Below are 22,258 nucleotides of genomic sequence, written 5' to 3' on the forward strand. Positions count from 1 at the left end.
GTGTGTGTGTGAGAGAGAGAGAGAGAGAGAGAGAGAGAGAGAGAGGTATGTAGGTTTATGTGCTGGGGGGGATGCAACCCGCAGTGTGCGTGCGGTGATCAGCACATAATTTCCAGAATGGTATTGAACTCAGATCCTTAGGTTTGCTGGCAAGAGTCATCATGCTAGCTCTCAAACTTAGAGAGCTCGGGCCTATGGTAGGATTGTAAATTCAAAGCCCGCCCAGGGTACACAGAGAGCTCCTGTCTAAAAATAGAGGAAGCAAAGAAGATTGAGCTTTATTCATTCTTCTGGAGAATGTCAGTCATTGAACACACCACCATGAGCTGCCTTAAGACTGTGGAGGTGATAATGAAATATAGTCAACCGGAACTTAGTAGAGGTATCTAGGCTGAGAAAAGCCACTACATAAAGGCCATCGAAGACGCAGGGACACAAGGACTGAAGTACAAGATGGTTACATACAGAAAAACTTCCCAAGATCTGGGTGCTCCCACGTCCACTGTGGAGGACGAGGAGATATTGAAGATGACACAGGCAGAGACAAAGTGCAGGTAATGTCCTTGGTGCCTAGAGATAGAAGCATCTCTAGCTTTTCCTTCTTCCCTGTGGATTCTCAGACTTGGAGTCAGACTGCTGGTTCCGACTCTATAAGAATTCTTGTTTCTTCCAAGCTGGCTCTGAATTAGATTGAGACTAACTCTCCCCGAAGTCCTGTTGCCTCTGACAGGGCAAGAACAGCAGTGGCTTCAGGGTCAGGAGACCTCCTTTCTCACAGCTGCCTCACTTGGTGCCTCCAGCTGTGCAGATTTAACAAGCCATGGCCGCACTTTTCCTTGGCTAACAAAGGCTCCAGGAGGCCAGAAATCCACAAAGACTTCTTTAGGGTGATCTGGGGATGTGACTTAGTGGTAAAGTATACATTTAGTACATGTAAGGTTTGACTTCTAGCACTACAAAAACACAAGCAAAAAGTGTCTTGCAGGTTGTCAGATCAACATACAAGGGAGGTGATTTGGCCTAGCTACTGTTTCCTACTCTGAAAAACCAAGAAACTGAGCCTTGGGGCACATGCCAAGGAATCGTGAGACCCAATTCTGACTAAAAAGGCTCTTCAAAAGCCATTTCTCACAGTACATATTAAAACACTCCTTAGCATATTCTTTGAAAATATGGCAACACCTAGAATTTCATAATTATCATGACTCCTTTTATTTCAAAACTTCAATATATTAGCCCTTAAAGTGAGGCACATATATGTCATCTTCCTTAAATTATTGTATTGTCACACATTATAGTTATGACACTGCTTTCACGTCGCCTAATTTACTAGGACACAAACAGGAACGGAAATAAGGAACAGAAACTTTAGATTATTTAGTCATTCATACTTTTATTTTTTCATAGTGATCTTTGCCAATTCCTAACAAAAATAAATAAAAACTAACAATAACTTGTAAATTACAGTCTCCTTCACTATTTTAAGGTACACAACTATCAAAGCTGATATTACCTACTAACAAATTGATACAATTCAGTTCTCCGACAACATTCATAGTCAAATAAGTTTTAGGTGAACGCAACTTTATGTTCCATTAGAATCTTTAAGAGAAACCTTATACCTGACTGGCTCTTCAAACTTACAAAGTGCAAGGACAGAGTGCAAAGGGACTGTGTTCCATCCCACAGCATCGGGGGTGAAGAGCAGAGATCTCCTAGACATTCATATTCTTCCAATAAAACTTCAAATGAACCCCAGAAATGGCGCCCATGCTCCTCTTCCTCCCATAGCATTAGAACAATTAGAAAAAAAAATTGGGCAGCAAATAAAACTTTTTAAAAAAAATTCCACAAAATAGAAATTGAAGCAAAAATGACAAGTTTGGCGGGATAAAATGATTTAAAGGAAACTTTACTGTTTTTATGACTAAAAGAAACAAAAATTAGACACTCGGGTGTGCCACATAATTGCTAGATACTTAATTAATTGCCTTCTCCCAGCAGTTAAATTTATTTTGCTATCTTTTCAAGGACTTAAAAGTTAAATATTTGGCTTTCCCCGTGGTTTGATTTTTACCCGGGAGGGGAGGGTGAAAAGATGGAAGAAAGCAGTGGAGTTGTGGTGTGGCATGGAGGCTTTATGTAGCAAAAATCTCAGTTCTCAGACAAAATTGCAGAGTTGAGCACAGCGCATTGGGTCTTTGCTTACAGAGTGCATCTACTGGGTTATCTGATAGGTCTTGATGGGAGACTGTAAGGGATGCAGCTTTGCATCTGGAATTGCTATGTGTTCAATACAGGATGTGTATAGCCTTGTCGATGTTCCTGCATGAGTATGTGTATGTGCAATATAATGACAAATATGTGTGACACATGAATTGATTGTACTCTTCTTATGGTCACTTAGCATAATCTTCACTAAAACAGTGACTTTTTCCAAACTTATGTTCACCCAAAACCTGTAATCTCGATCATACTATTTCATTAATAATATGTTTTTTATGGGACTACAGCTGTAGCCCAATGGTAGTGTTTGCCCAACATGTGAAAGGCTTTGAGTTTTATTCCCAGCTTTGAGATCAATATATATATATATATATATATATAAATGTTTTAAAAACATTTAAAGATATGCAAAGCTATTCCAAAGTTCTTGCATCAAATTCTGTGGTGTGGTGTGCTTGGAAATGTTCATAGAGGAGCAATATACCCATATCTAAAAGCCTTCTTTGGCATCTGTAAATTAACTCGCTCTATTCTAGCTCAGTTCTTGGTGAGCTTTAAACTTTCATCTGGAGAAGTCAAGGCCACTTAAAACAGACCAGGTTTCTTCTGTCCAGTTGGTACCAATGGGATTTAAAATGTGTTCTTACTCAGGACCTTAGACTTTAGCTAAATAAAATGACAAAGAAATATACCTTTAAATATCACTGACCTTCATTTGCCTTTGTCTTCTTAGAAGTAAATATGTTGGCTAATGCAGAAATAAACAGCTGTAATTCTGCAAAGTGTGGCGCGGATGTATGCACAAGCGTGTGCACAGCAATGCAGTGTGCATTGCTTCTTTCATCTGCTGCTTTCCCACATAGCAAGGCCTGGACTTTTGATGCGAGCTGTGTGAGCCTTCCAGGGTTTTCCATGAGTGGCTCCATAGGGCAGGAATGTTTTCTTCCCTTGCACTCTAGAGGTCAGAGGCAACTCATGGAGGCTTGGCTGCCCTACCACATGCCAGGAAAAAGGTGGAGGAAGAATAGACTCTCCCTGGCCTGGAATGTGCTCCAGAGAGATTCCACCTAAAATTGAGCCTTTGGTTAGGCAGCCTCCCAGGAAAGGCAAAGGTGTGCCGGCGGGGAATCCTGAGGCAACCACACAGAATCAGCGAGTGACTCACAGAGACCCACAGGCCGGGAGCAGAGTCTAACTTCTCTCTTTCCATAAATGCAAACAAATGACAGGGAGAGGGCCCATGTTTTTAAAATGGAACTTTAAAATCTGAAATAAGGTATTTGCTGAACTAGTTGTCAGTGAAAATTCTCTTGAAACTAGGCATGGTAATATGGGCCTATAATCCCAGAGCCAGGGAGGCTAAGGCAGGAGAATTACCATGAGTTTGGAGCCACTCTGATCAAAAGAGTGAAACTCTGGGTTAAAAACAACAACAACAACAACAAAAAGAAAAACAAACAAAACCTCTTGAATATAAAATAAAAAGTACATTTCCATGTTAGACAAGATCTGACTAGCAACCGGCTATATTTTAAAATTATGATTAATTTGATTTGGGATTCTGATTTAATCCTATAACAATAAATAATCTAAAATGGAGTTCAAATTTTCTTCAAATGTGGCTTTTCTGATTGATATTCAAGAAGGACTTCACATTAATGATGTACTCTACATAAAAGGGATGCCCGTGCTTCAGGTGGGTTAGCACAGGCCTTGTTCTTGGCCCCTCTCGGCACGTCTGTACCAAATAGCAGGGATGCTGAGGAGAGATCCTCTCCAGGATTCATTGGCTCACGGGTGTGGTGTCAGGCACACAAGTTGGGTTTACCTCCCCTTATTACTGTTTTAATACATGAAGTAATGGTGTCAACCTCTGTGCCAAGCCATGATATAGTCAAATCAGTTGTCACAGATCTGAGAAGCAGAAAATAAATTATTTACACAATTGATTTGACCTTATTATTTATGCCCACCGGAATGGCACTTGCAACAGGCTGGGCATTGCTGACTCTGAGCGTAGCTCCAGCTTACTGAGCTTTGATGGTTTTCAATAAAGCATTTCACTCAGGAAATTCTTACAAAAATATCAATTTTCTTTTGATATTAAATACTTTACATATAATATATTAACAATAGTCTGTCAAAAATAAAACACTTTCCAAATACATTAAAAAATAAACAGTTATTGACCTAACACATGACCCAACATAAATATTATTAATATAATTAAATATTGACATCCCAGTTCAAAACTTGATGGTGATGTTCAGACTTGTGGCACCGCGGGGTCTCCGGAAGTTACTCTCTCATATTCCTTCTTTGATTTATTACTTTTTCGATGTTTGTACCTAGAAAACACCAGAAAGGAAATAGCACTGTAACTAACAGATATAAAAACAAACTCTAAAACAAATACATGGACTCCCAGGGCACATTAAGAACAGGCATCTGGTGGCATATGCCTTTAATCCCCAGCTGGGAGACAGATGCTCTGGAGATGGGTCTCTGAGTTCAAGGCCATCCTAGTCGACAGAGTGAATTCCAGGGCAACCAGGGCTACGCGGAGAAACCCTGCTTCAACAAACAAAAGGGGGAGGGCATCCGAAATGACCAGAGTGACTCTACTTAGGTCAAGCAATGGAAAATCGAGAGACCAAGAGGGCAATGTCCTGCAGCCCATCTGGTTTGGTAAGAAATGGATATGAAACAGTTAACATGAAACTGTTTCTCCAAGGGCTTAATGTGAGAACAAAGCTGGGGATGACAGGAGAAGTTCTCCAGTATCTTTTTCTATCAGTTTCTCTCAGCAGTATTGAGTTCTGTTACATCTAATTAGATGTATATAACCCGAATGGGTCTACTAGTATACCTTAAATCTTCCCCAGGTTATATTTCAAACCCGATACAATGCAGAAGCTCTACGGTACCTGTTAGAGCCTGTTTTTAGGTTCGGAACAGATACTATTTTCAAATTCTAATTAGGAAGACATTGTCATTGGATGACTATTTAGAACAAAATTTAGACAGTGTTTTTCAGAAAAGATTTCAACAAACAATGTGTACCAACTTCAAACTAAGAAATGTAAACTGGAAAGATTTTTGTGGGCACTATTAACTATTCAGACTGTTTCATAAATCCAGTCAAATTAAAAACCCTGACAATCTTTAGTTACATATCCTCTCATTTGCCATTTTGTGATAATATCTCTGTAGGACAAGAATCCTAGTTATTACAGGATGACATTTGCAGTCTGTATTTTATAGAAAAATGAATATTTCCTATTTTGACCTTTATATGCATATAGGCAGGAAGTAAAGGTTAGCAATTTAATGAAGCCTGGGTGTAATGCAAAAGGGCAGTTTTGTAAATACCACAGTGCAGATTCCATCTTGTGCCACTCATATTATGTTTAGATTTCAACCAGTTTGCAGGTCTGTTATTGGGTAGTTTAGAAATCAATGGCTAATAAAACAAACCAACTTACCATCTGCAGAAATAGTATATGGACCCAGTGGTGATGACAAAGAACAGGAGAATGAGAATCGCTGTCAGGGCGACGTATTCTTTGCTCAAGGGTTTGTGAACGGTGAGGAAGAAGTGTTCACACCGGAAACCAGTATAGCCCACGTCACATCTAAAGAATGCAAAAGAAATCAATTATTTTTAAATGAAGCCATGTTATGAGTTAGTGCTATAAGAACTAAGTCTTCACTTAGTGAAGAAACCATCAAAAAAAATTTAAAGTTATAAAAATGAATTCAAAAATTGAACTCAGAGTTGGGTCAACATTAATAAAATGCCTCCACACAGCGTGTAGGACAATCTGATGTGGCCACTAAGGTACTGGTCACCTAGGAGGGTTGAGTTTTATAATATGAGGTTTTCCTTCTAATTAGTAGAATTGATTCTTAAAACAATAGCTTATAGAGAAATTTAATAAAGGTTCAGTTGCCATTGTAGTGAGAGGGGAGGCATCTGAAGTTCCCCTCATTGTTCTGCACCCCAAATTATCTGTCCAGATTGAAATGTTATATTTACTTTCTAATATCAAAATCGTAATAAAGTTTTTAATTGTATAAAAATAAAATACATTTCAACAACCGGTAGAAATGTAGGAACTAAATACAAAAGGAGAGAGAGGACAGTGCAGACTCCAGGACCATCATCACGTGCTCATGTTACCTGCAGTAGTGTTCACTCATGTCCACCAGGTAGATGCACTGTCCGTGCAGGCAGAGGCCATTCATGTCAGAGCTGCACTTGGTGATTGACACCTGTGCCACACGGGGATTGTCTTCCGTCTGAACTGTGACGAGAACGCAAAGTTCAATGACTTGTGTTACAGAGTGCATGGCTATCCTTTAATAACAACAACCTCTGTACAACTTCAGCAGTCAGGTCAGAGGTCAGCAATGGAGAATTTGGGGGCTCTAGACATTACCCTACTTACTGCATTTCCCCAACCTAAAAACAGACACCTGAACATGCAGCAGGCCCCCAAGCAATAAGCAAACAGCTTCACATAGAACAACCTGGAGGATTTAATATTCAAAAGACAGATATACAGACAGGTTGGAGTACTCTTTCCTGCCCAAGTAACACAACAACAAAAAAGCAGTAGTGGAGGGAGGTTGACAAAATTCCAGAAAGCTTAGTGATGATGGACAAGAAAGAAGATAACCCAGGACAGCTCTTTGGCGTACGTATTCAGCTGAGACCAAAGCATAGAGCCTTCCCTTGAACCATGTTCCACTTGGGGAACAATGACTGCTCAGGGGTCACCATCAGTCACCTTTGTATTTCTACCTGAACACTATGCTGATTCATACCAAGCACTCCATAAACGGTTCCTGAACGCTAGGACTGACGTGGAACGAGAACATTTCTTCCTCTGACACGCTACAGCTGTGTACGAAACTTAGACTTTCCTGGTTTTCATGGGAATCGTCCCCTCAAATACTCTCCAATAATGGCTCTATACTAATGGATTTTTCTTATTTTCTGTCTTTCTAAAACTCGATTTTTTAAAATCTATAACCGCATGTCTTATCTTTCTCCCCTTGTTACTTCTTTGTGAAATTTCTCCAGATCTCTAGTTAACTATAAGGCTAAAAATGGAGAGAGCAGGTGTCCCTTTCTTCTGCTTCTTCAGCTTGTATTAATATTTACATTTTCTTTACAAATGTGAAAAATCTCTGATGCTGCTTCCATGTCCTCAGGCTTACCTAGGGCTGTGCAGTTGTCCTCGGACTCTCCTGGGATGCACGATGGAATCACGGTTGTGCTGATGACCCCTTGTAGAAAGTGGAAACCTAGTTATGGAAGATAAAATACATAATTAATGTATCTAGAAAAGCAACTGTCACTAAATTTCTATGTATCATCCCTATTGGTTGAGATGTTCTGTTTTAAGAAGTTAATTCATCAGACTGATAACAGAAAATAATTTATGAAAACGTTCATATAATTGAAAATAGGTGGTATCTCTTGTAAATAGATTTTAATTTACAAAATAAAGTCTAGATAAAATGAGAATATCGCTGCCCTTTTTTGTTTGTGGGGATTAACTTTAGCATCCCCATAGATACCTAAGTTTGCAGCTGTTCAAATCCCTTTCCTAAACTGCTGTAGGATTTGCATATAATCTGAGTTTGTTTCCTAGTGGACCTTAAATCATTTCCAGATTACATCTAAAATCCAATACAATACAGGTGCTATGTGATACCTGTTATACTCTGTTGTTTAGGTTTGGTACCTACACTATTTTCAAATATTTTGAACCCATGGATACAGGCGGGCCATCTGTATGTCTTATCTAATAATAAAGAAGAAACTGGTGAGCCATGCCAAGCTGTACAAGCCCTAGCACCGATTGTCTGTCAGCACAGTGAAATTGAAACAACTGTCTCATTCGGCAAAAAAATGAAGGTTGGAAATTAGGTATCAGAATGACTCAAATCACTTCTGAATTGTGCAGGAAACATGATAAGAAGAGCCTTCTAATGAGATAATCTGGTTATGCAATAGTATTTTGCCTCTCCTGTTTAATCTTTGAGTATTTGCACTTCAAACTTCTTCCTGGCTTGTAGAAGTTACTATTATATAGTCAACGCCTATGTTGGAGGTAGGAGTAGCAACAGCAATTGATAAGCCTCAGTCACAAACCAGGCAGAGGTATTGTTCTGTTCATCTTATCCATGCTATCAGTGATGCTAAGGAAGTCATTACTACCTCTATCAGACATTTTAAAAAACCTCCTGAGCATGAAGAATTTAAATAACTTCTCCCAATGACACACATTAAATGGGTCACATGATAGAATTTGGAAATGAGTAATGATACTTGACTATAATGAACACCACATGGAGCACATCAGGCTAGTGAAAGCAGAGTATTTTTTGCATCACAGATAAGCAAAAGAATGGTAAAAAATATAATAGTGTGAGAAAAGTTGATTTACACTAGTTGGACACAAAACTCACTTTCCTAACTCTCAATTTTTCTTACAGAGTTTTAGAGAGACTGAAATGGATTTTTCCCCAGAAATGCCTAATGTATCCGAGATTCCCATAAATACGCCCGACAGGCAACTTCTAGCCTCTAGTTTTAATTAACTATCCAGTTAGTGCCCTCTACTGGTTTACACAAGAGTATAAATTTCTATAAATGGGCATTTAAATGAATCATTTAATTTATATGTTAAAAAATAGATTTTTTTTTCTTCATCAGAGGATCTTTGAACTTACCAACCAAATTGCAAATGGGGATGTTCTAAACAACAAGGCACAGATCAATAACCTCAGCCTCATGGTTTCTGGTGCCATTTTTCAAACTTGACACAACAATTCTGTTTATGTTAAAGACTTGTATATACTCCAGATGGGACCAGAATGTGCGAATTACACATCTTATACAACACCACTTATCAAGGTACCACAGAAGACAAGACCTAAGGCATCCGTTTCATATTCTTTCGGTGGTTTGAAACCACTGAAAGTTCTAGAAGCATCCTTTCCCCCGTCACATTTCTCTGTACACCATAAATTGCTTTATAAACCAAAATTAATGTTTCTTAAATGACTAAAAAGAAAACTGATGTCTGAATTTCACTGTCAGTTAAACAGAGATGCAAACTGTTTTCCATGTAATTGAGGCTGGAGATGTGTGATTTGGAGGAGGACCTGGATTCTAGTCCACATTAGTCTTGTTCTCCTTCTCAGTAGAGTTTCGCCATGCAATGTACTGAAGAATTAAACGATTTAACCTAGACAGTCTTTTCAGCACAAACTGGGCTTCTGGTTGAACATGATTTTATCCTTGACACACGACACCCCACCTCCAACCCCGCACCCCCACTTCCCCACCCCGCTCAGTTCTCACGTGTACTTCATTAGTCAACAAAAATACTGGAGGAGGCATTTCAAATATCTCTCTAGGAAAGCACCTTTGTGTGTGCAGGGGTGGGGCCTGGGGGGACACTAGTTTCTCTGTCCAAGCCCTATTATCCATTATCCTCTATTTAGAAGTCACACAGGGCAGACAAGGTGCTGATGTCAAGAGGAGCATTTCCTGCTTAAAATTTCTTTCAGCTGCGACCCGCCCCTGCTGTAGGCTGCTGCTGATTGCAGCTGGGGCTGTTTAGTGTTTGGCTGTTGTTTGTTAAGGTTTTAAGAAATTGTTTGTCTTCCATCATAAGCTTCTAGTTGCTTGGGCCACAGGTGAAATATTTGTCTTTGTAGATTACGGAATGTTCAGCCCAGGGTGTGCCTCTGTGAACACTGGCCTCTCCTGGCCTGTGATGTCTGCGTGGGGCTTAGGACAGTTTCTGTGAGACTCGCTAGGAGAATATTTTGCAGATGAAATCGTACATAATCATACTAAAGTGTGGGATCGCACTCAGTCACAGACATGTAAGAGCGGTGAACAGCAGAAACGGGTCCAGATCATCTATCTCAGTAGACCCCTGAACTGATTTAAAGCAGGGTTTCCTCGCTGGTCTCCAGCTGTGGCTGCCACAAGGCTTTGGCAGCTGGAACAGAGGAGTAAATGCTGCGATTAGAAGGTGGGATAGCCCACCGCAGAGGACTGGCATAGCCTTACCTGTTGCCTTGCAAAACTTTTTAACCATTGAGAACTGGACCTAGAGCATCGCCCATACTGGGCAAGCATTCCATCATGAAGCTACAGCCCCAGCCCAGCAGTCACAGGTGCAAAGAATAAGTCGCGGCATCCTATCTGCTCAGTTCCTCAGTCTTACAGTTTTCGTTGATATAAACCAGTATAACAATCTATGGTTCAATTGGAAATGCTTTACTTAAGTTTTTGATCCCTTACAAGGATTCCTGCTAATAAAATATTTCACTAGGTTAATATATTAATTTTTTGATAATATCTGTGGCAAAATCTGATGTGGTGACAACATTGACACTGGTTGCTAAGATCCCGAAGAAGTCCCTGCAAAGTGATATGGGTAGATGGCCCATGAAACTTGTGCTCAGAGTTTCAGCTTCACTCTGAAAAGCAAAGACCAACATCACTTCAGGAGCTCCAAGCTGGGTCACAGCTCCAAGTAGGTTAAAGAATGTGATGTCCCTGTTCATCCCTCCCTTCACCTTGTGGTGGTTACCTTTCAGTGAAATCTCAGATACACCAGCAGGAAGTGGAGCCACTGACTCACAGGATGCAATTCGCCTCTTCCCCATGAGTCAGGCAGGGCCCAACCTACACCCTTGAGCAATGATGGGGACCCTGCGTGTGTGCGTGGGAGAGCCTGAGTACGCTCACCGGAATGGGGATAACCCTGACTGCCACCGGCCCTGGAGTGCTGGGACCTGTTGCCCAACATCAAGCAGAATACCAGACACAGAAAAATGTCCTCCAGTTTCTTCTGACCCGCTTCCTAGTGATGACATTGAGGAGCGGGGGACAGGGGTGGGTGATCATCTAGAAGACCAATAGAGAGGAAGTGGGGATTCCGTGACTGGAAGAGAAAACCATTCCCAAGCCTCAGGCAGAAGAAAACATAGCTTCTATAGAAAACAATCAAGCAAATAAAATGGGACAAAATAAATGATGTTAATGAATGAGAGGTGTTCCCCTTTTTTCCCCAATGAAATCTTTCAGAAGATTTAGACCAGAACAGCAAACTCACTATGAATCACAGTATTTGTCTGGCTCAAACAGGTAGCCGAATCCGCTATGAAACCCTCCCCAGGATCATACTCGCTGACCTGCTCTGGAACTGTTGGGTTTTATGCCTTCTTCCAGGGTATGACTATAGGACTTTTTGGTAACAGTCGACTATTGTATCACGTGCGCTTCGAAGACGTGAAGAGAGTGAAGAAACTATTTTGTTGTTGTTTTAATTTCACTGTTTGATAATACCTTGCTTTTTCTTGCTTAAAATAACAAAAATATGTCGAATTGGGTCATGAAAAGATCTGCTTCCTATACTTTCAAGTAACAATCTATATTTCAGACAAAATGTGTATGTATAGGTATGTGTGTGTGTATATATATGTGTGTGTATATATGTGTATATATGATGTGTTATATGTGTGTGTATGTGTGTATACACATATTTTATAGCCTTGTTTTATACAATCACTCTATTCCTACAATTTTTAATTGTTAACCTTATATTTAAGCATCATTTAAATCTAAATATAAAAAAAATTCTATACTCGAGAAAAAACAGCCCAAGAGATTGATATGATACAAATATCTAAATATTTCCTTTAATTTTGAGTTTTAAAAAATCCAAGAAATTTTCTTGGCAAGTGTCAAAGAAATATTTAATATACCATTTTCTAACTGTATACATTAATTTTTGTTGCATAGTTTCTGTAGGAACTGTAAACCACACTTTTAAAGTGTTTATGTATTTGACTTATCATATAATACACTAAAGTGATTCAAGCTGAGAATGAGTTGAAACACAAAGGAAAAACCAAGTGTTTTGCATGGTACTTAGTGGATATCTCATTCATAATGGAAGTGTTTCCATTAGGCAAGGAAATACGGGAACTGGTGGATAGGGGGTAAAATATTAATCTTGCTTGTTTAGGAATTTTATGGCTTAGAATTCCAAAGATGGGACATGGTTCTCCTAAGAGTCGGAAATGAATCTATAGAGTATTATTTTAATTGTATTGGGATTTTCTCCTTGAGATAATCTAACATGGGAAGACTCTTTACAACCTTTTGCAAACGTACTTCCTCCCATCTTGCTTCTACCATCATTGATTCAGACCAGAGATGTAAATCCTTATTTTGAAAGAGAGACCTCATGAAGGATCAACAGCAGCATTCTAGTGTCTGTCATTTGCTGTCGTTTTATTGTAGTGACAGTGATGACCGAAGCTTTGAATATTTCATGACATATTTAGAAGCATGCTAACCAACTTTGCCAAGCACAAATCTTTTCTCAAGGATAAAATTTTAATGGGTGAACACACAGAGACATGCACACCAACATGCACAGTTACATCCACACATACAAGCAGAGAAGAGAAGAAGATAGCATGCACGGACACACAGAATGACTATTCACAAAGTCATTTAAACACACTTTGATGCAGTCTTAGAAGATAAGTTCTTTGCATGTAACTCAGGCTGGCCTCAATCTTTCAAACCTCCTACCCTAATCTATCAATTCCTAGGAATACTGGAATGTACTATTGTATCTAGTCATGAAAGGGTCCTTTACACAATCTTGAAGGTATTCATTTTCACCCAGATAATCTACCTAATATAAGTATATATTGGAAGATGCTGAAGACTCCGCCCTCATGAAGATGCAGTTTGTGAATGCAAGGTCTAGATTCACATTGAAGAACTTGATTTCAATAAGAGGCACATGCACAAGACGGGTTTAGCTAGAAGGGGAGGAAGGCAGTTCACCCCATGCTGCTTTCTAGTTGATTACAAGTATGGGATGATATTTAATTAACACATGTCTACTGAGCACTTTCTATTCCTGAGACTTTGAGCAAGATGGAGAAAGAAAGAGGCATAGTTCCCGGCCTTTACAGATTCAGTGGAGTTCCATACCTAAGATTAAGACAAAGAAAGCAGAGAGACACAAGGAATGCTAAGTACTAAGAGAGAACATACCAAGTTTTCAGGATCTTTCCATGTGCAGAAAGCAGTGAGGACAAAAGGGTTATGGCAATTGTGAGTGAAGGCACGAAGGAAAGCCTCAGTAACTGGATTTCAGTCTGGAGGTCATGCATGACCTATATCTATGTTTGGGGTCTGGGGAATACACATCCAGGCAGAGTAAAGGAATATAGAAGGAGCCTGTGACACCTATTTGAAAGCCAAATGAGATATTGTGTATGTGGAAACCTTTGACATATTCCAAGGAAGCAATATGGAATGAAAAATGGAAAATCAGGGAATTGTTATTAGAGACAGGCAGAAACGGTCAAGAAAAGAGAAAAATAAGTTGGCGGAAAGGGGTAACTTTAGCATTGTGGAAGGGCAGGGGTGTAACAGGAAGAGCAGGGGAATAGCTGTGCCATGACTGAAGAAAGCTCTCAGAGCCCCTGTGTGAATGGGATTCAATTGCCACTAAAACCAGCAATAGACGTTGCTAAGCTTATGGGTTTTGTGGTGCAGACATCAAACAGATAATTGCTCAAGCGCTCTATCACGACACTCCCAAAGGTGACTTTTAAAACACTGAAGTTGGTAACTAGATTGGCACTATCTATAAAAGTTCTTTGTCTTTAATTCAACCTGTGAATTATGGGTGACAATAAAAAATATATTGGATTAGTGGTTCTCAACCGGGACCAATCTTATCAGCCAAGGATGTTTGACAAGGTCTAGAGGGGCTTATGATTATCACAGTAGGAGTTGCTACTGACATCTAGCAGGTAGCATCCTGGTTTGCTGCCAAACACCCTGCAATGCTCAGGACAACCTACCACAGAGAATTAGCCCATCCATATCTGTAGTGTAAGTGTCAAAAATCCTTCACCAGACTCCCCAGATACAGGCTCCAGCTCTAGCTCGGTTCGTTTTATCCCCATACTAAATATTTCCTTATTCCTAGAAACAGAGAGCAGGGAGTGAGGTCAGATGTGTGGATTAGATTGCCCCTCACTCTCCTATTGACTTCTTCCCTCCTCTCTCTCTCTCTCTCTCTCTCTCTCTCTCTCTCTCTGTCTCTCTCTCTCTTCTTACTCTCTCCCTCTCCACACTTACACTCCTAGTTCAGTTTAGGTGAAGTTGGGTAGGCATATTCTCAGTAATAAAGTCTATAACAGAGAAACAGGGAGACAAGGAATGGGAGGTTATACTAGACTTAATCTCAAGATATCTTCTGTCTCAGGTACATATCTAAAGAATCACTGGTTATAGCAAAATGTAGTGCTGAGAACTGGATAAGGTTTCAAACTAATTATGAACCCAACCATCACTGATATCTACCATAACCTGTTACTTCCATCATGTCCCCACTAATCCTGTTCAGATACAGACTTAGTATGAGGTACCAGAGGAGCAGGTGTGCACGAAGGCAACGCGTGTCCTTCATCACTGAGCCCGTCAATTAGAATCTATAAAGTTCTAATGCACAATAAATGTGTATGTGCACACAAGCTTGTGTGTCAATCATTTTCATATCTCATATTTATAATTCACAATTTTGACCTCAGAGGCTACGCGCTAACATTTTTTTTCAGGGGCAGACATCAGATGATCTTGGATATTAGAAATAGTATGCTAGTTAATTAAATTATTACTTTAAGCTAGAATGTAACTGAGCCTTTGACTGCTTTGTAACTAGACACCCAGACTTACAAAACCGTATTGCCAGAGGACACTGATTACCTCTTTTTTTCCCCCCCAAATGTTCCAGGATTGCACTTTGGTACCAAGGTGATGGCTGTCGGGGAGCCTTCCCGTTGTCTTTCAGGTCAATGTTCTTCACAGCAGTTGTGGCCATATTAATAGACAATTTGCATACGCCTATATTTAGAGTGCAAATGAGGAGGCCACACCTGCATTTCCAGTCTCCTTAGAAAGAACTCTTCACATCTGCATCCCTTCTCAGGAAATGCACAAAACTGGGCAGAAAAAAAAATCCACACTTGCACAAAGACTCGAGGAATAAAAATGTAAAACCATCTCTTCTTGCCTACCTTCCTTAGTATATGTTTTGGAAAGTAAGAGGTAAAAGACCAGTCAGCGTTGATGGCTACTTCATAGTGAAGTGCAGATCTAAGAATTCTGTGGGAAAATATGAATAGTATGTAAAAAAAAAAATGGACCTTCTCAGCTCAGGTTAAAAGGATAGACATGTGTTTTTTCTGCTTGGTTCTGCACCAGGAGGAGTCAGCAAGCTCACTCAGAAGTGCAAGCTGTGCTTATGACAGGTTCCAAGCCTTGGGGCAGCCGTAGTCAACTCCGGAGCTTCTCTGCTACTTCCTGCCATTCTGATTATTCCCATGAACCTTTGGACCACTGGCTGCTTACACCTCCTAAAGAGTGACCTTAAAATTTGATTTTGCCCCCAGTCTCGAAGTCTTTGTAAGGTAATTGATTTCTCTGAGTCTTAGTGTCTGCCGTCATATCTGTTTTATTCCATGTTTTTTTTTTAGGGTAAAATGAAGTGATTAGGGTTGAAAATGCTGAACACAAAATATGACTGGCCCACAGCAACCATTTGGGAATAGCTAGCTTTTGTCCCTCCTCTTGGATTTGGACTCCAGCACTGAACTAGACACTCCAATTATCTAAGCTGCCCATGTGGCAAGACAATGCAGAAGACACCTGGGGTACCGAGGTCAAAATCCACAAAATCCAGACAAGGGAGAGCTGTCAGCGTATTTTCTGCCCAGGTGTGTCTTCTCGGGTCATGCCAAGAGTTGGGGCGATAATACACTCTCGTGCCAACAGAAGGCAAGCCCATTGTCTCACGGAAATTCTGCTTCTCATCTTTTCAAGAAAGACCATTTCCTCTGCTTAATTCTCTCACCATGTAGTGGAGCCAGAGCAAATTTTTTCACTCGTAAGTAGCCTCCCAAACCCATTCGGATCAAGCATCCCTATACATAACCGCAGAGCTCAAAATGAAAACACCTCTTCCTCTCTCTAGAACAATCACAAGGTCAGAAGGGTAATTCAGCTGTAAAATTACAGATTATTAATAAAAGCATCCCTAACTGGGCTATTTCCATCTTTTACGTTAATGTTCCTTTAACTATAACTGCTTAGACTTTCGCTCTCGCAGCTTATCGTCTATTTTGTAAGGGAACTTGGGTCAGTTTCCTCTTGCATAAAACAAGAGCATTGATATCAAACACTTATAAAAGGTAATAGCAGTTGGATGACTGGGAGTAGCTACTCGAAACTTTGTGCATTGGGAATAGATGGTAGAACTTTACTCTCATAATCATAAACTCATAGACATTCCACAAAAGCAATAAAAGGACACTTAAATCTAAAATATCACTTTCCTTTGAGGGACAAAGTCTGAGATAGCTAGGCAATCTTTTCTTTGGGGAAGGGAGATCACAGATTCCGACATTATAAGTGACCTTGCTTTTATTGTTTTTTTCTATATGCTTTGGAGTCAAACAATCAGACCTGCATACCAGACTAGAGTGATACACCGTAGAACTTCCAACAGGAACTTTTCTAGTGGCCAGAAGTATCTCAACAGACTGGGAAAACAGAAACTGACCTAGCTCATTTGGAAATGGGTTTGGCCGCTGATGAAATCGGTGAACTATAATTAAGCACTGCAATAAAGAGCTAAGCACTTTCATGACAACAAAAACACACACAACACACACGCACTAGGTGGGTAGCAACAGGTTATTCAGAGGCTCTCGCTGTCTCGCATTAGAATATTCACCGAGGTGCACAGAACAGACACTTGCATTGTTCTGAAAACACCTTGCAGGTGGAAAAAAGAAAAGAAAAAAAAAAAACCACTACACCATTGTGTCCTTTAGGTTCATTTCTAACTCGAGGAAGACTGTCACCCTTCTGAGTTTATTCTTCTCACAGAGACCTCAAAGCAAAGGGCGACTCGGCATTGTTTACGGTGACTCTTCTGGCAAGACATTCTCAGTTCTGTTTTGGCAGAAACCACAGATCCAGTTTCTACTTGGGTTCTTGCATTTAGACGTGTAAGCTCCAACTATGCATAGCACGCACTCATTAGGGCTCCCAACCCCTGTAAGGCATGTCGAAATAATAATTTAACTGTCACATCCTGCACAGATAAATGTGTCTTAGGAGAATTTGTCTCACTGCAAGTTCAGGAAGAAGGTGAGACCGGCAACTTTTTATTTCCTTATTAAAATGTTCGTGTATTAGGAAAGTTTATATCTAACTCTAAAACCATCTGGCATTTAAGAAATTAGGGGAAAGGGATTAAATAAGATAAAGCAAAAATTAGAATTTTACAATGGGATCTCCCTGACTCTTGAGCCCCTGTCCCCAAAAACTAACTCATCTCAAGCAAGCAAACTACCAATAAAGGAGAAACCGCCTTTCTAAATTAGAAGCTTCTGGCAGGTAGCCTTAAGCATCGCTTGCCTGAATCCCCTGGGAAGGTAAGTACTGCTTGGTGAGCTGCAGGTGAAAGTCTGGTGGCAGCTTCCTTCTGGACCTGCTAGGGTCTCTGGGGCTCCAGCACCCTGCAGGCACACACACAAGCACACATCCCAGAGGCCCCTGGCTGTAAGCAGCATCCTTTGTGCAAAGGTTTCTCTCGCCTCTCTTCCTGCCCGGCTCCAAGAAAGTAAATCATTATCTATCAGAGGTGCTTTCCATACCTTTGCTGTTCTAGTACCACAGCATTTTCAAAAGAAGAAAGGAAGAAAGAAAGAAAGAAAGAAAGAAAACCTTTTCAACTTCCTTTTTATATTTTGCCCAGTAAAAGAGAGATTAATTCACACAGAATATATACCTGTAGTGAATTTATCAATGAAATGCAGTTTTGACATCCATCCATCCCCCACCTCTCCAGTCTCACCAGCGAGGGGGATAGACTCACAGAAGACATCCTCTTAACACAGAGTGCATTTAAACCTGGTGGACAACTCCGTACTTGTCCTATGACAAATGCACGGGGCCGTTCCCTTCTCCTCTTTGAGACTGCGAGGGCTTACCCAGGCAGAGCAGCGCCATGAATTGAGCGGCAGAGAGCGTCTCCATCCTCCTCCCTCTGGGCAGTTTGCAGAGTCAGGGGCGGGCGGGCGGGAGCCAGGAGCCTGCGGCTGAGCTGGATGGAGTTGGGCTGACCCAGGGGCTGGAGCCGACCAAGTCGCTGTGACTGCGCCGCCAGGCAAGTGAGCTCAACTGCCCTGCACGGTGACCTTTATAAGCCTGGGGAGGCGCTGAGCACGTGAGGACTTACTAGCGGGTTGTCCAGGGTTTCCTAATTCGGGCTCCCGGGGGAGGAGTGGTGGACGGCTAAGGACTGGCCAGATGTCATCCTCCCTCTCAGCAACACCTGAGAGGAGGGTTTGAGGAATGAATGTCCTTCTAGTGTGCCTGGGACTACTCCCCAAATTTTTCCATCCTCCCTGTCTTCGGACTCAAGCGTGAGCAGGTGGGGAGCTTGGACCAGATGATTGGTTCACTTCATGGGGTCATCTGCCGGGTAGTGGGTGGTTTTAGGTGCTGTGGGTGACTGTTGCAGTCAGGGCTGGTGTTTCCAGCACATAGTTTTGGAGAGCTGCCTGTGTGACTTGCCCATTTAGGGCCGGAATAACTCCCTGTTTGGGAACATACTTGAAGCTTGTCAGTGGCTACAGAGCCCTGCTCCTATTCAAATGCCCGGAAATGCCTCTTGCATTCATGCCTGCCTTCTTTCTCAGTCCCTTAGCTTCCCACATGATTCAGACATTTATTACTCCAAAGTCTAGTAATTATGAAGAAAGCCCTATATTGTTTTTCGTTCTGTCCTATTTGCTATCTCTCAGCAAATTTTTTGAATTGACAACTCTAAACATGGCCTCAATCCAGCATTCCTTCAAACAACACCTTCTGGTGACTTCTCCGTGCCTTTGGAAGAAGGCCTGTCTCCCGTGTGAACTGAAACAGTCCTTACCTCAGCTCTCACCGACATGCCAGACAAATCAGCTCACCTACTCCAAGCTGGACAACTCAGTATGTGTCTGCTTCTTAGTTCCCTTCCATTGTTGAAGGAGTCTTACTTGGGGGATCAACTGCTCTTTATGAGGAACTAGTCCAGCCTGGGATGCTTCAATCCATCAGAATCTCTTCAGGTGAAGGTTACCTTTTTCCTAGATTCATAGAATTATACGGATAGGGTCTATAGTGAAGCAACTTTGTACACTTTGGCTTTTATTTGTAGGTCTTATTTTCACATCTGTTCAGACAGATTTTTGTTGGGTTGTTTTACTTTTTGTTTGTTATATTGCCTTGGAAGGCTTAAGAATTTTTCACACAAGGAGATTGGGGTGGAAAATGAACCCTGAATGGTTTTGCCTAATAACTTTCTTGATTTTCTAGCTCAAATTAGAAAAAGAAATGTTTTTAAATTCTTTTCCTTGTTATTCTCTCTCCCTTCAGTCAAGGCCTTTGATGCCCACAAATTTTGTTGTTGGAAAGAAATATTGCATTCTTTTAGTGGTTAAGATTGAGAGCATTTGAACGAAATCCTTGAGCAGCCTTCTCAGTCTCTCTAGCTTGGCTGGCAGGGGAAGGAGAACGAAGAGTAGCTGACCCATGAAGAAGCTAAGCAGTGTGTTTAGTTAGCCCAGTGTCCAGAAAAAGTTAATGTTCCCTGGAAGAACCCACTCCTGGAGGTAAGTGCCCGTTCTTAGGAGGTGTTTTTTGGCAGTTGATCAATATTTATGACTTCAGAGGGATCCATGAACAGTAGACTAAAGATGAGCAAGCTTTCTCTGCTGGTCTGAATCTGTCGGGAAGGCCGATGGCAAGATGCTTGCAGGGATTTCTCTTGGACACAGCCGTGATTCCAGCTGAGTAAAGTAACATTGGTAATGGGTTGTGGCTTTGTGGTCAGTTGATAGGAGTCATATTCTGTAAAACGGAATTAGAAGAGACTTGGTTACAAAGTGGCATTGGCCCTGCAGATTAGAGCTGAAAATAAAAATAGCACAAGGACCCGAGGAATAAAAGCAAAAACTAGAAAGAATGGGTCATCGACTTGGATCGTCAGCTTCTCCCGGTGACTCAGGCAGATGCTTGCGAGGGAAGAGAGGACCTCACTCATTTTGGCTGCTGTTTTCTTCCAGCAAATGGAGTGCTGGGCCTTCTGTTCGAACGAAGGTGGGAGAGTAATGGGGTCACGCCGGCAGCAGTGGGCAAAGGGCAGTTCTGTGGCGTCATCTACAGAGACGGTTTTCCACTCTACAGCTGATGCCTGCACGAGGGGAAAAATCCTCACAGGTCTCTCAGAATTTTCCACAGCACGTGCTCTTTAGCCAGCTGGCTCCAAACATGGTGTGAGGAAATCTTTCCTTTATTGGTTCTGTGTTTACTCAATTTTGTAGCCATCACTTTTCGAGAATGACTCCACCATGACACATCAGGCACACTTGCCACTCACTGCCTCCGCAAAATAGCATTCGACTTTTTCTAGATAATTAGCAACGATTTTCATTCATCGTTCATTTAAATATATACGTACATAGTATCAAAATGCAATCATATTTCCTCTTCAAGACACAAAATATTTTTGAAGACATGCAGAATAGTTGGAGAATAAAATAAACTCGTAATTTTTCAACTAACGAATAACTTTAAAACATCAGCCAAATAAGCAATTCCAATTTGATACATATGTGAAATTATTTCTAAGAGACTAATAAACTTAATATAATTTACAGATTATATATACATGTTTAATATTGCTTAAATACATTGAATTTTTAATGTGATTAGTAAATATCTTAATTTTTAAAAAACACCAAATTCATCATGGCATTGTAGCATGTACTTTTATTATTAATTAAGTTTGTTCATCGTTTCATATGTGTACTCTCTCCTCTCACCCTCTCTTAACTCCTTCCTGGACCCTGTAACTTGTCTTCTTTTCAATAATTCTGTTTCTCACATTTCTGTCCAAGTGATCAGTTGACAAATATCTAGTCGGTTTCCATTTCATAGTTCCTGTGTGTTCATCAGCAATGAACAGGTCTCTGTGTGTGTGTGTGTGTGTGTGTGTGTGTGTGTGTGTGTGTGTGTGTTATGCCCAAGGTGCCATAGTTAGTTTACCACTTAGTTTTATTTCTGTTTTTTGCAAAACCTCCAGACTGATTTCCAAAGCAACTGCACTAGTTTCTGTTCCCACCAGCCATGTATAAAGGTTCCTGTCTCACCCTTGCCAGCGTTTGTTCTTATTTGATTTATTAACGACGGCTCTTCTGATAGGAATGAGGTACAATCGTAAAATGCCTTAGATCTGCATTTCCCTGAGGGCTGATGATGTTGAAAATTGTAAGTGATCTCTAGTCACTTGTATTTACTTTTTTGAAACCTCTTTGTCCAGTCACGCAATCCATTTTTCTACTGAGTTATTTATTCTCTTATTGTTTACATTCCAACCCCTTTTGTACTCTAATCATTAATCCTCAGTTCAGCACATAGCTGCCTGAGACTTCTTCTTTCCTCCTTTGACTGCTTCTTCACCCGACTGTACGCTCTGCCATATAGGAGCTTCTTGCTTTTAGAAGAGGTGCCTTACCTCCAGGGTAAAAGTTCTCCAAACTGGGGGCAGAGAGAGCCCAAGTCCATAAGTGTGAGATGAGCCTGGCCTATAGAATCAGATCCTGTCTGAGAGGGGGTAGGAGGGAGTGGATGGGGGATGGGAATGTGAAGGTTCAAAATGGCTGGGGCTGGGGCAGGGGAGGGATGGAGAAGGAGAGCGAAGAAAGAGCTATCTCGATAGAGGGAGTCATTCTGGGGTTAGGGAGAAGCCTGGTCCTAGGAAAATTCCCAGGAAATCACAATGATGAGCCCAGCTAAGACTCCTAACAATAGTGGACAGGATGTATGAACTGACCTTTCTCATAA

General features: G+C 41.0%; 1 protein-coding gene across 1 annotated transcript; it reads right to left on the reverse strand.

The window, feature by feature from the left end:
• Nucleotides 1–1,379: 1,379 nt before the first annotated feature.
• Nucleotides 1,380–18,478, reverse strand: Ereg (epiregulin). The gene is made up of 5 exons (XM_041671449.1): nucleotides 18,361–18,478; nucleotides 7,453–7,539; nucleotides 6,410–6,533; nucleotides 5,712–5,861; nucleotides 1,380–4,574 (listed from the first exon to the last, which is right to left on the reverse strand). The coding sequence occupies exons 1-5, from the start codon at nucleotides 18,404–18,406 to the stop codon at nucleotides 4,493–4,495; spliced, it is 489 nt and encodes a 162-aa protein (XP_041527383.1). The 5' UTR covers nucleotides 18,407–18,478; the 3' UTR covers nucleotides 1,380–4,492.
• Between the last annotated feature and the right edge of the window lie 3,780 nt (nucleotides 18,479–22,258).

This window comes from Microtus oregoni, unplaced genomic scaffold (assembly GCF_018167655.1).
Source record: "Microtus oregoni isolate MIOR12 unplaced genomic scaffold, Mior012 000021F_ref0000039, whole genome shotgun sequence".
NCBI classification, from domain to species: Eukaryota; Metazoa; Chordata; class Mammalia; order Rodentia; family Cricetidae; genus Microtus; species Microtus oregoni.